The sequence below is a fragment of the Akebia trifoliata genome, chromosome 3, assembly GCF_017979445.1.
Source record: "Akebia trifoliata isolate Shusen 1 chromosome 3, ASM1797944v1, whole genome shotgun sequence".
Lineage (NCBI taxonomy): Eukaryota > Viridiplantae > Streptophyta > Magnoliopsida > Ranunculales > Lardizabalaceae > Akebia > Akebia trifoliata.
This window is the reverse complement of record NC_141377.1, coordinates 56,915,073-56,927,999: the sequence shown is the minus strand read 5'-3', so window position 1 is coordinate 56,927,999 and position 12,927 is coordinate 56,915,073. Positions and strand designations below refer to the sequence as shown.

At 33.1% G+C, this 12,927-nt stretch overlaps 2 protein-coding genes across 2 annotated transcripts; one reads left to right on the top strand and one right to left on the bottom strand.

Moving 5' to 3' along the window:
* The first annotated feature begins 2,410 nt into the window (after positions 1–2,410).
* LOC147408251 (protein neprosin-like) lies at positions 2,411–6,325 on the top strand. Its single transcript, XM_086432897.1, has 7 exons — positions 2,411–2,599; positions 2,863–2,946; positions 4,918–5,118; positions 5,219–5,389; positions 5,503–5,556; positions 5,651–5,794; positions 5,908–6,325. Exons 1-7 carry the CDS (start codon positions 2,450–2,452, stop codon positions 6,283–6,285), a joined length of 1,182 nt encoding a protein of 393 aa, XP_086289023.1. The 5' UTR covers positions 2,411–2,449; the 3' UTR covers positions 6,286–6,325.
* Positions 6,326–8,157: 1,832 nt separating this feature from the next.
* On the bottom strand, positions 8,158–12,817 carry LOC147408250 (protein neprosin-like). Its single transcript, XM_086432895.1, has 6 exons — positions 12,578–12,817; positions 12,207–12,290; positions 11,880–12,089; positions 11,294–11,347; positions 11,064–11,210; positions 8,158–8,657 (listed from the first exon to the last, which is right to left on the bottom strand). Exons 1-6 carry the CDS (start codon positions 12,782–12,784, stop codon positions 8,256–8,258), a joined length of 1,104 nt encoding a protein of 367 aa, XP_086289021.1. The 5' UTR covers positions 12,785–12,817; the 3' UTR covers positions 8,158–8,255.
* Positions 12,818–12,927: the final 110 nt, after the last annotated feature.

Sequence of the window (12,927 nt, the reverse complement as noted above, 5' to 3'; positions counted from 1 at the left end):
GATTGATGTCTGTAGTATCAAGCTTTCATGTGATGGTAACCCAGATTTGTGAAATGAAAAGATTTACCTTATTGAAGTTAACATTCGATAATTATTTGCACATGAAGGGCCATCTAGAGGACTTTAACCACCAAAAGCATTGACAACAGGACACAAGCATTAAAAAATGCATGGGGGCCTTGATTTGTTGGTGAAGGGGGAAACTGCACATGGGCCTTTTTTAATTTCATGTTTCCAGAGAAATACTCGTTGACACATAGGAACTAGGTTTACCTATATTTCATATCAAACACATTTAAACTAGGGGATGTGCCCCTGAAATCATTGCAATTTTTTTTTGTTTTATTTATACATCTCCCTTTGTTTGCAAAGAGTTTCTGCACTAAGATAAATATATTCCAGCCCAAAGACTCGGCTTTGATGGTCAAATTATGTCTGAATGAACTTATTTTTCATGTTACATTTACACATGAATTTTATGGAACTCTTTTTGGGATTCCGGTGGTTGTTATAGGTTTGTTTTCATTAGATGAAATTATAGAAATTGGTTTCGTTTGATTTGGATCTCGTTGGCCCATTTTGAATCTTGGGCCGAAAAAGTCTTCAGTCTTAATTAAGAAAGTGTGTAGTCTTTACCGTTTCTCTACATGAGCGTCCATTCATTTTTCATAGTTATATACAATTTCAACGACGAATAAATGGTTCATACTACAACTTTTTATAATTTTATTCTAAGAAGTTTGATTTGCTTGAAAATTTTATTGTTAATCTTAATTTTCTATTGAGGAATTACGAGTTAAATGGTTAGATTTATAAATCATGTCTATATTTATAGATATTCATATTTTTTTCTCATTTAAAAAAATTTATCTACCATAGTGCATACCTGATGGGTATCAAGTATTTCTAGGATCGATTCTAGGTCCAAGGATCTTATTCCCAAAACCAGAATCAATTAGAATTGGAACGGAGATTTTTTTGAGGTTCTTGTTCTTCGTACATGTGGAACCAACACATTGAAATCCCTTATGAAAAACCTATGTGTGTTAAATCAATAATAAAAGTGCATTTTGAGTAATTAAAAAAAATATATTCCAAGGGAGTTGAGGTGAGGGGTAGGGGTGGCAATTCTAACACAACACAAAGTTAACAAGTTGGGGTTGAGCCTAATCGTTTTCGGGTCATAATCGTAGTGACCTTTGTAATGTGTTTATTAAACGGATCGTGAATCTGTCTTATCAGTTTTGACAAGTTTAGTTATTTTGTCACTAGCATGTCATGTTAACCTGTATACAATCCGACCCACACATAATTCATGTTCAAGTTAGGGGCAACAATATGTCTAATTGGTCTTGGTGCACGGTTTCTTTATTGTTCAAACTTGATTATGTTCTATGGTACTTACTTTATGTTAATGGTAGCTTGATGATTAGGTTATGATCATACTCTGTTCATAATCGAGTTTGTGTTTAGATTTAAGTTGTACATAATCATATTCGTATTTGAGTTGTAATTTTGTTGCTTGTCAACTTGAACATGATAAAATCCAACAAGTTAACTAAATATATAGGTTACACCCATCGTTACAAGTTATGTATTTAATAAATTGATTGGGTTTGAGTTTAAAGTTTTTACACAATTATTAAACGGGTCCAGTAAAATTTTAGAATATCCTTACCTCGACACGATCTGATCTGACCCATTGCCACCTATAAAGAGTGGGATCGATTAAGAACAGATAAAAAAATTAGCAATTGGATCATCGAGATGCGATCCAGGATCATTGTCATCCATTGAGAAGTCATAATCTTTTTCACACCAGATTTAGTGAAGACTTGGAAATGTTTACATGGTCCACCAAAGAGTGTGCAACGTGCAACGAAAAAAATAGAGTCGTGTTGGAGTGATTGGGAAACACATTGTGTTTCACACAGCACTGACGTGGAGGTGTGCACATAACCACAGATGTTTTCACTCCTATCCCGAGGAAAAGCATCGATGGGTCCGTGCAATATGTTAACCATAGATAAAACATAGATGGAATGTTTGTAAATGTATCCTAATTTTTTTAGGAATGAATTGGTAATCTTTCCACATCAGTGAGTTTTTGAGTCCGGCTGTCAGGTTGAGTTAAAAAATAGTCTGAGGAAACAATCTATGACTCACTATACACTGCCACGTCACTGCCGTGTTGAGTGCAGTGTCGAAGGAAGTCAGGTTAGAACGACTCATGTATCTATCCAAATAAAACACATAGATGGAATGTTTGTAAATATATCCTAATTTTTTTGGAATGAATTGGTAATCTTTCCTAATAAAACAAAATATCAATTAAAATGACAGCTACTAGACATCTCCGCATCATTTACTGTATTTTGTATAAAAGAAAAGATCACACAACGCTAAATCAAGAAAAAGAAAAATAGGGAGAGAATAGAAAAGTATCTTGATGGGTCCAATTTGGCTATTGTTACTAGCATTATCTTTGAATCTGAACCACTATGGGGTGGAAGGAGGGAGAATCATCTCAAAAGAAGCAGATTTGGAGTTGGAGAGACAACTCATGATTCTCAATAAGCCCCCTATCAAGACTATTCAGGTATTCGATCTGTTATTTTATTTTTTTCTTGTCCACTAGAATAAATATATTTTGCTGGTTTTAATTCATCTTTCAAGCCTACGCTTTGATCAATCTTTCAAACCTATGACAGGGGCACTGATAAGCCCAGCTATCTTGGATTTTTAGTTCAAGGCGAAGCTCCAGGAAACATGAACTATCTCATATTTAATGTTTTAATGCACAAGAAAATATTTGATATATATATATATATATATATATATATTTTTTTTGGTTTGTTCCAGAGCCAAGGGGCACTATTCGATTGTGTTGACATCTACAAGCAACCAGCATTGGATCATCCTTTGCTAAAAAATCACCAAATTCGGGTATGTTGTTGGCCTATATTTCTATTTATACTAATTAATGTCTTATTTTGTGATAATTTATTTAGAAACGTTTATATTTCTATAATTATTCTATAAGAAATCATGTTGATATACGTAATTTATCAAGAAATTAATAATGTTGAACAAGTGATTTCAAAGCTCACCTCGATACATCTTTAGTGACATTTCGACAATGATCGCAGATGTTCTCAGCGATCACCAATTCCCACTAATCCACTCTTATTTGAATTGGATTGATAGGATTCACATTTTATTTAAATCTAATCCAATGTTTTTCAGATTGGATAGGTATCTTGTTTCGAGAGAATTTTTGCTCACTGCACCACAGCAGTTTGACATGTGGCGTAAAAATTCCAATTAATTGAGAAAATTTCTCTCTCCCATAAATATTATTATTTATGTTAAGATTTCAAATCTTAAAAAAAAAAAAAAAAAGAAAAAAAAAGGTCATTGAACCCACATGGATTACCGCATCAACAATCTAATACCCCTGCCTTCTGGATTTCATGAAAAATTCCAGACTGAAAAAAAAAAGACACAAATTTTCTTCTTTTTCGAGCTTGACCAAGGGGTTGAAAATGGATAGCCACGGAGAATCCAAACTAAAATTAGAAGTCAACAGTGAAAACTAATACTTTTTATTTTAGTGCATATAATTTCTTCCTTTACATTTCTGTGGTATTGGATCATGCTTTTAAATGCCACAAGGTGATGTAATGAGCAGATTTCCTTTTTTACATTTTGGTAGGGTAGATAAATTTTCTCTCTTTTCTATTTTGTTTTTCTAGCCACATGTCAAATGGCTGTGGTTCTTTGAGCAAAAAATCACTCATCTTATTAAGAGTCGTGATAAACTAGCAAACTGAAATAAGGACACTCAAAATTCACTCACCTGATGTTGAGTGAATTTTGAATGTATTTTTTCTATTCTTTTTTCAGTTTATCATTATTCTCATATTAGATTGGGTCTAATGTACTAGGTATAAAATCCTATCCATTAAAAATAAGGCCCAATCTAGATCAATTCCGATTTGATGAACAATCTACATAATAAAACATAATGGTGGGTGCCTCTCACTTTCTCTCTAGATTTATACTCCATAAATAATGTGTCTTGAGGACAGGTTTTACCTTTTTCTCTTCTTCCACTCGTTTCCTGTATTACTCTAATACCTCTCCAATTTTATTATTTTTCTCTTTTACACATTTACCTTAACCCCAAAGAGGATTCCTGGGTTGGAAGCACGGGCAAACTCTAGTGTATATATATATAGTGTCGTAGGCATGGGCAAACTCTAGTATATATACATACATACATAGAAACGTTGTCATTGTTCTTTTTTCAAACCTAATCTAAGCCATTAATTGTAGAGGGCGAAGGTGTCAGTTAGTCCAAGAGGTGTAGTTGTTTCCCTTTCATGTGATCTAAGAGGTGGGGTTTTTGCGCCCTTTCCAAAGGTTGTTGCCCCATTATGTGGTCTAAGAGTATGACTGTCCAAAAATCTAAATATACATATGCATTTTCAACAAAAGTTATTGTTGTCCCTTCCTCACGTCGTTGGACATCAATGCATCTCACCAAACCTCCAATAAGCTCATATCCAAATTACCAAAAGAAATAAAAATTGCGAGAGAGCTAATAGCTGACTAGTTACTTTGGAGAATCCAAACCTTGATGTGCCCCGCTACAATGTGCTTAGAAGATTTTAGGCAGCGCTTAATGTGAGAACGCATAGATATCGGTTTGGATCCGTATCGGATCCGATCCAAATCCTATACAGATCAGTAAACATCTCATGTATTAAGATGAAAGACGATGGCGGAAGAGAAGGAATTAAGAGGGAAAGAAAGAAAGAGACTTATCTTTGTCATTACTAATTACTTGTTCACTGTCTCATTCTTAGAGTGGATTTTTTTTTTTTTTTTAATTTGTTCAAGTTTTTTATGTAGTTGGAGCCTTCTTCCTATCCAAGTGGGTTGATAGGCAGAACATTATCAGCAGATAATCGTCCAAGGGCTAAGCTAAACAGTTTAGATTGTCCACAAGGAACGGTCCCAATACGAAGGACTCGAAAAGATGATCTAATAAGAGCCCAATCTTTCCTAGCTGCCAACATTAATCCACAAACAACTGATGTTCCTGGCCAACACGTAAGTTTTATCCTCAAATATTAAATGATTTGATTTGATTCACATGCTTAATTAGTACGATAAATTGAAGATGATGATATTATAAACATGCCAAACACAGCTAGCGATTCTTAAATTGGAAAACCCAGACAATCGAACTTATCACGGATCCCAAGCATACATCAATGTGTATAACTTAACTGTGAGAGCCAACCAATCTAGTTCATCTCAAGTGTGGATTGAAAATGGTCCAACTAAAGATCAACTCAACAGTTTACAGGCTGGATGGATGGTGAGTTGTCTACATGTTTTTTTGTTGATTTAATGTTGCATTCCAGATTGCAAGTCCTTCACTTATATATGTAGCTTATTGATCCCAAACTATGCAATTTTTAAATTTAATAGGTATCACCACATTTACTTGGCGATGGTCAAACTCGATTATTTGCATCTTGGAGTGTAAGTTAAATTCTATTAGTTTGTATACATGTAATCAATTCTAATATAACTCACCAATTTATTATTTTTCATATTTGCTTTTGCATATCAATAGGTAGATGGTGGTAAGACAACTTGCTTCAATACTCTTTGCCCTGGCTTCATACAAGTTGATAAAGACCATGCCCTCGGGGATGGTTTAGTCCCAACATCTTCGTTTAATGGAAAACAATATGTAATGCATCTTCTTTTGTTTCAGGTAATATCATTAAAAATGTCCTCAATTTTCCAAAACTTTAAAGCCATTTTTCTTAATATACCATTTAATTCCAATCATTTTACAGTTTACTAATCTTTATCTTATGATGGCAGGATAGGATAGCTGGGGATTGGTGGTTGAGAATAGATGAGATAAATGTAGGTTATTGGCCAAAGTCCTTACTTCCAAATTTAGAGGGAGGTCATTTACATGCTGCCTGGGGAGGGTTAGTGAATGGCTCCCCGGACGACGAAAAAAGTCCACCAATGGGGAATGGCTACTATTTAACTTTTAGCTTTTACAAGAGCTGCTATTTTTGCAATATAGAATTGGTTAATGCATCCAATTATTTAATAAACATTAGCGAAGATCGTGTTGAAAAATATGTAGACTGCTTTCGAGGGTATGACTTAAGATACTATGGGTATATAAGCAAATACATGGGACATGCATTCTTGTTTGGTGGACCTGGAGATAACTGTGGGGTTTAAGACTTCAAATTACGATTATTTGTAAAGATCAAAGACCAGTTATAAATAATATCTATATTTCATTTTATTTTGATTATTACCAACTCTCTCTCTCACTCTCTCTTTATCCTTTCTAAATTATTAGGATCAAACCTCATAAGTATCTTCTTTGTATTCTCTTTCTATTTTTTAAAAGAAAGTAAATATGGACTAAATAATGCAACTACACAGTATTTTTTTTTTGATAATCAAGCAGGTAATTAAATTAAAACGAAAATATTGTACAAAGATACGGGGGCATAGAAGGGAGTCCTAAAAGATCTCAAAAAAAAAAAAAAACAGCTTTCCGAGCTAAAAGGTGAGAATCATCCAACACAGCGAAAATATTCATGTGTATAAGGTAACATGAAAAATAAGTCTAGTCAGACATAATTGGACCATCAAAGCGAGTCTTTGGGAATATATAGCAGGTGCAAGAACCGTGGATGTTTTTCCTCGGGATACTATTAGATTGCAAACATTTAATCAACTCTAATATTCCTCAACATTGATTTTGCATATCAATAGTTAGATGGTGGTAAGACAACTTGCTTCAATAATTTTTGCCCTGGCTTCATACAAGTTGACAAAAACAATCCCCTTGGCCATACTATAAGCCCAACATCTACATATGGTGGAAAACAATATGTAATAGATCTTCTTTTGTTTCAGGTAAAATTATTATTTAAACATTTAAAAAATCTCCTTAATTTCCAATATTTTAAAACTATTTTTCTTAACATACCATGCTAATAAAAAAAACATTTTGTATGATAAGTTGTTTTTGCTTCAAATTACAGAATAAACTTTAAAAATACCTTTAAACATTTTACTGATTTATGTAATTTTTATGTTATCCTAACAGGATAAGATAGCTAGAGGTATTTCATTTGCTGCGTGGGGAGGGGTAATGAATGGCCCCCCAACGAAGCGAGTGCGCCGATGGGGAACCGACATCTCCTGAACGAAGACTTTTTCAGGGCATGTTATTTTTGCCAGCTACAATTGGTTAATGAGTCAAGTTATTTGATTAACATTAGACATGACCGTGTGAACAAAGACATGGACTGTCCTAAAGGTTATTACTTAGCCTACTATGGATACATGGACAAAGAAATGGGACATGCATTCCTGTTTGGTGGGCCTGGAGCAAATTGTGGGGTTTAAGACATTATATCTGTACTGATCATTTTCAATAAAAATAAAGTCTTTTTATGGCAAGCATATATACCAATTCTCAAGAAGACAATTTATTTTATTTTATTTATCTCACCCTCCATGCATTTTTGACAATGAGAACAAAGAAATATGCTCCACCAGACAGAAATTTTAATTTTAGTTCCTTGTTTTGAACCCTCATTTTCCACATATAACAACGAAGGGATGATTTGATGATAATCTGGCCACGTAGAATGATAACCAATTTGGTGAAAATAGAGCTGTGTCTTACTGACTTGATGGTTTCAGATATACAAATAATGAATCCAATATAGTAGAGGTTGAAATAAAAGAAGAATCATGATAATCTGACTACCCCACGTGGCATACTCAATCGACTCTCCTAAGTGACAATTTGTACGCCTTGTGTATCCTGAGGCGTACAGATCTACGGTTCCAAAACATGTCACGTCAGGAGAGTCGATTGAGTATGCCACGTGGGGTAGTCAAATTATCTCAATTCATAAAAGAAAGAAAAGCATGTTTGTGAAGATCATATAGTGTGGAAGCAATCTTACAATAAAATATGAAAATCATCATCAAATAGTAATAGTATTGCGTAAATTATGTATGAAGTCACGTATTTTATTAACTTAGGTATGTTTATATCCATTTCCAATCATAATTGAGAGAGGATGCCTCTAAAACAAAAATTTATTTATAAGATTGATCACTCATCCAATAGTTTATGGTGCTAGATAAAATAATATTAGAAAATGTAAATGTGTGAGCCTTTAAGTTAGACCCCACGTACATTCATGAGTTGTTCCTCCTGGTCCGCCAAATGCGAATGCACATCCCTTGTCTTTTCCGGTATACCCAAGATATTCTATGCTATAACAGAGATAATTAGAGGTGTCCTCTACTGTTTCCAATTGACTATCATTAGGATTCACCAGATACTTAGATGCATCAACGATTTGGAATTGGCGAAACCAAGAACCCCTATGAAAAAAATCAAATGGAGTATATCCATTCCCCATTGGTGGACTCACTTCGTTAGGTGGTCCATATAACATCCCTCCACTATAAATATTAGAACCAACTGCAACTAAATTTGGGAGTAACGACTTTGGCCAGTAACCCACATTAATATTTTCGTTTAATATCAGCCACCAATGACCACTAGGCTTGTCCTGAAATCAATTAAATCAAAATTAACAAGCCAAATCTAACTTATTCTAATTAATGGTATATAATTAGAGTATAGTATTACATTAATGTTTACTAGTAAAGAAAAAACAAAACAAAACACTTCTAATAGATGCCACATAGTAACCTTTTCGATCAAGACTTATCCTAATATTGTATACTGAATGTTTTAAAATGCTGAGATGTGAGGCTAGACATTTCATTTGTCAAAGTCTTGAGGCACACAAGTGGTGAGCCTAAATAATTCACAATTTTCAAATTCATAGAGAGTATAAGAATTTATAAACAATTGCCTATCGAAATTTAATATTCAAATCCAAATTTTCAAGAGTTTCATATTTCATCTCTCCCAGTTTTAAAATCCAGTCAATTTCTACATTTGGGAGTTTCTAATTTTGGGCAGATAAACGCGTTTTCTTTACTCCTATTTTTGCTAAAAATCTTTAAGGTTGTAAAACTTGAAAGAAAATCGTGATTGGATTTTTTATCTCTCATCCATGGACATACCACGTAAATCCTTGTGTTTTGTATGTAATTGTATGTTCTCTTTGCTGTTTCGGTTTTCACACAAACGAACGAGACTTAATAGGGTTAAGGATTGTTTTTTGATCGACCTTCCGAGAGGTCTTATCCAATTTTGGATAAGCTATGATTCTTCTAATTTCTGGCAACAAATTAATAGGTTGTGAGTCTCTTGATGATTATTGCAAGCACTGTCCAAACTAGGTCACAAGGAAGAGTTTTATAGATTTAATGATGGAAAATCAATGGAGGAAATGCAAAAAAAAGAGGTGGAACAATTGTTCAAATAATGTAGACCAAAAAAGAGGTTTCTTTAGTGATAGAAAAAAAAAAAAAAAAAAGAATGAATAAAAGATGATGGCAGGACAAAACAGGTTACCAAGAAAATTGGGCTTCTAATGATAGGGTATTGAGCAAAATGTAGTTCAAAACATAGTGATAAAAATCTGCAATTTATTTAAAAAGTTGCGATTAAATCACGATTAATTGTGATCTAATCTTGTTTTTTTTAACAATTATGAATTTTATTTTTTTTTACCATTCTCTAAGTGTTATTTTTTATTTAATATATAATATCATTTTTTATACTTAAAACAATTATTTTTACTTTTAAATTTATCCGATGTTTTCCCAACTTCATAGATTTTTGCCAACTTTTTCTGAAGCTTTCTCTTGCCAAATTCTTCCCAAACTCCAACTTTGTCACTATGGTTCAAAATATTAAAAACTGGTGTGTGATGGGTGAGAGGAGGAAATCCTTGGGTTTTCAAACAGTCCTCAACTTCAAAGTTCAAACTCTTCAGCATAATTTGATGTATTTAGGTGTATCGTATCTCTCGCCATTTGAAAACATGATACATCCATGGTCTTAAAATTAATCTTGTTTCATTTCGATGTTTCAATTTTTCAAAAATCCAAAATAATATTGAAACATTGCTTTTGGAAAAGGTACCTCACAAAGATCTAGTCAGTCGCAATTGTATAATTTTCTTGTTTTTGTGTTTTGGAGTTATTTTAGTAGGTTTTGTGGACAATTCCAGTTTTTAGGCTATCTTTCCTAATATTTATCCAATTTGATTTCAAATCCTTACTTGGAGTTCATTATTTGGATTCCATATACAATTTTTATTGTAAGCATATGCCCTTGAACCTTTGTACACTACTCTTTTATTTTATATAAATCTTTGCTTGCTTAGCATTAAAAAGACAATAAAAATAATTCTTATTAAGTATAAAAGTATTATGTGATGATACTACAAAAATAGAGAGAAAAAACAATAATACACTTACTTGGAGTTCATTATTTTGGATTCCATATACAATTTTTATTGTAGGCATATGCCCTTGACCTTTGTACACTACTTTCTTATTTTATTTAAATCTTTGCTTGCTTAGCATTAAAAAGACAATAAAAATCATTCTTATTAAGTATAAAAGTATTCTGTGATGATACTACAAAAATAGAGAGAAAAAACAATTATACACATACCAAAAACATAAGTCTTGGTCCAAGCCCAAAGGGTTTGCATCCCCTTTTAGGTATAAGCTAGCCATTTCAATGCATCTTGGAATAAGGAGTTATTATGTGAGGAAATATAGATAGGGCATTTTCTCCTTGAGGCCTTTTTTGAGAGACTTGTCCCAACTTTAGTGTCAAGGTTTAAGCCTCCAATGCCTTCGAAAATATTATACCACTTGTATTAATTTGTGTATGGTGCTTGAACATATGCTTTCATCTTTTATTTATAAAAATTAAGAAGCATGACTTTAGTTTAATGGTTAATGATCTTATTGTTTGGTAATTTAATATTACTAGATTATTGTAGTTAGCCAATTCTTTATCAAATATAACATAGGATTGGTCTTACCTGAATTACTAGAAGCTTCATCACATTTTTTTTGTCGATGTTATATGTAAATGCTGGGCTTATAACATCACCGACAGCATGGTTTTTGTCGACTTGTATGAAGCCAGGGCAAAGTGTATTCAAGCAACCTGTCTTATAATTGTCTACCTGTCAATTTGCAAACCGAACAATAATAAGTAACATCATACTTAAAGTTCTAAAACTTCAGAACTCAGAACTTTCAAACTTACAGTCCAAAATACAAATAATCGAGTTTGGTTATCACCAAGTAATGCTGGAGATACCTGTTAAATCAAACATAATAGAGATTTTAAATTAAGAAAAATAACAATAATCAGCTAAACAAATCTTATGTTGTTTAAAGCCATGTCCTACATTAAGTTAAGTGAATTTACATTTTTTTTCTCACTATCTTAGCCAAACTTTTATATTTATGAAAGACCTTTGAAAGGGGGAATAACTCACCATCCATCCAGCATGTACACTATTAGTTTGATTGTTTGGAGCATTTTGAATAATCATTCAAACAGAACTATATTGGTTTGCTCCCACTGTAAGATTATATACTTCGAGAACTCCATGGATTCCATAATACATTAGATTTTCAACAACTTTTGATCTAAGAATCGCTAGCTGCATAACAAATGAATTTGAATTAGATATAATTAACTATATGTTTTTCACATAAGATGGTGCAACACAAACTTTCTAACTGACGTAACAACCATTGAATTTAAATTTTAAACATAAATGGGGAATTAATTTACTTAATCAAATTCATCTAAATATCGAAAAAATATTAGATGTGGGACTTACATGTTTACCAGGATTATCAGTTGTCTGTGGATTAATACTAGTAGGATTCGATTCCAAGAAAGATTTGGCTCTTATTAGGTCTTGTTTTCGAGTCCTTCGAATTGGGACCGTTCCTTCTGGACAATCTAAGCCTTTCTGTTCAAGCCTCGGGTGTTCATCTTCTAATGGAGATCCATCATTAAACTCTTTTGGATAGGAAGTAGGTCTTATCTACAGTAGAAGACATAAAGAAAAAGAATTAACAAAATTTGACGTGCGAAGGATGTAATAGTTAGATAAAGATGGGAAAGATCTTAGTAATGATGCAAAAATAGACAAATAACAAACCTGGACTTTATGATTCTTTAGTAAAGGATGATCCAATGCTGGCTGATTATAGATGTCGACACAGTCGAATAAGTCTGCATCAGTCTGTAACAAATCATGGGCCAAAAAATTATGGGTTGTATATTTCCTTGGAATAGAGCTTGTGACAAAATTAAAGGAGCAATTAATTATGATGGAGGCAGGAGAGTTTGGTGGAACAAATTTGCTTAGGCTAAAATAAATTATGTAGCCCAAGCTTGATTGATCCAAACCCATTTCAAGCCTTGAAGTTGGGTATTTTGAAGAAATTAAATCATGTCGTTCAAATAAATTCCTAGCTTTGATCAACATGAATGAAGAGAGTGAGTGAGAGAGAGAGAGAGAGAGAGTACTTGAATGGTTTTGATGGGCGGTTTATTGAGAACCTTGAGTTGTTCCTCCAACTTTTGGTCTTGTTCTTTAGATATACTAGTCCCTCCCTCCACTTTATAGAAGTTGAGACTCAAAGACAAAACTACTACTAACAATATAACAGTTCTCAAATGCATGAAGGACTCAACAGGAACCACTCGAATTGCTGCCATTGAATTTCTCTCCATTGAAAATAATATCACATTGGAGCCTTGGAGGACCACTTATATATAGTATTAAAAATAAAATAAAATATTTGAAATATAACACAACTGATGAATTTGAGGTTGGTGGGATCTCATACGACCCTCATAAGTCTCTCATTTAATTT

Bases quoted from the DNA above. Each gene is read 5' to 3' on its own strand.
- LOC147408251 (XM_086432897.1), top strand. From the start codon at position 2,450: ATGGGTCCAATTTGGCTATTGTTACTAGCATTATCTTTGAATCTGAAC. The intron at 2,600-2,862 runs GTATTCGATCTG...GGTTTGTTCCAG, and splicing joins CCCCTATCAAGACTATTCAG to AGCCAAGGGGCACTATTCGA. The intron at 5,557-5,650 runs GTAAGTTAAATT...GCATATCAATAG, and splicing joins GATTATTTGCATCTTGGAGT to GTAGATGGTGGTAAGACAAC.
- LOC147408250 (XM_086432895.1), bottom strand. From the start codon at position 12,784: ATGGAGAGAAATTCAATGGCAGCAATTCGAGTGGTTCCTGTTGAGTCC. The intron at 11,348-11,879 runs GTAAGTCCCACA...TTGATTTAACAG, and splicing joins CTGATAATCCTGGTAAACAT to GTATCTCCAGCATTACTTGG. The intron at 11,211-11,293 runs GTAAGTTTGAAA...GCAAATTGACAG, and splicing joins GATTATTTGTATTTTGGACT to GTAGACAATTATAAGACAGG.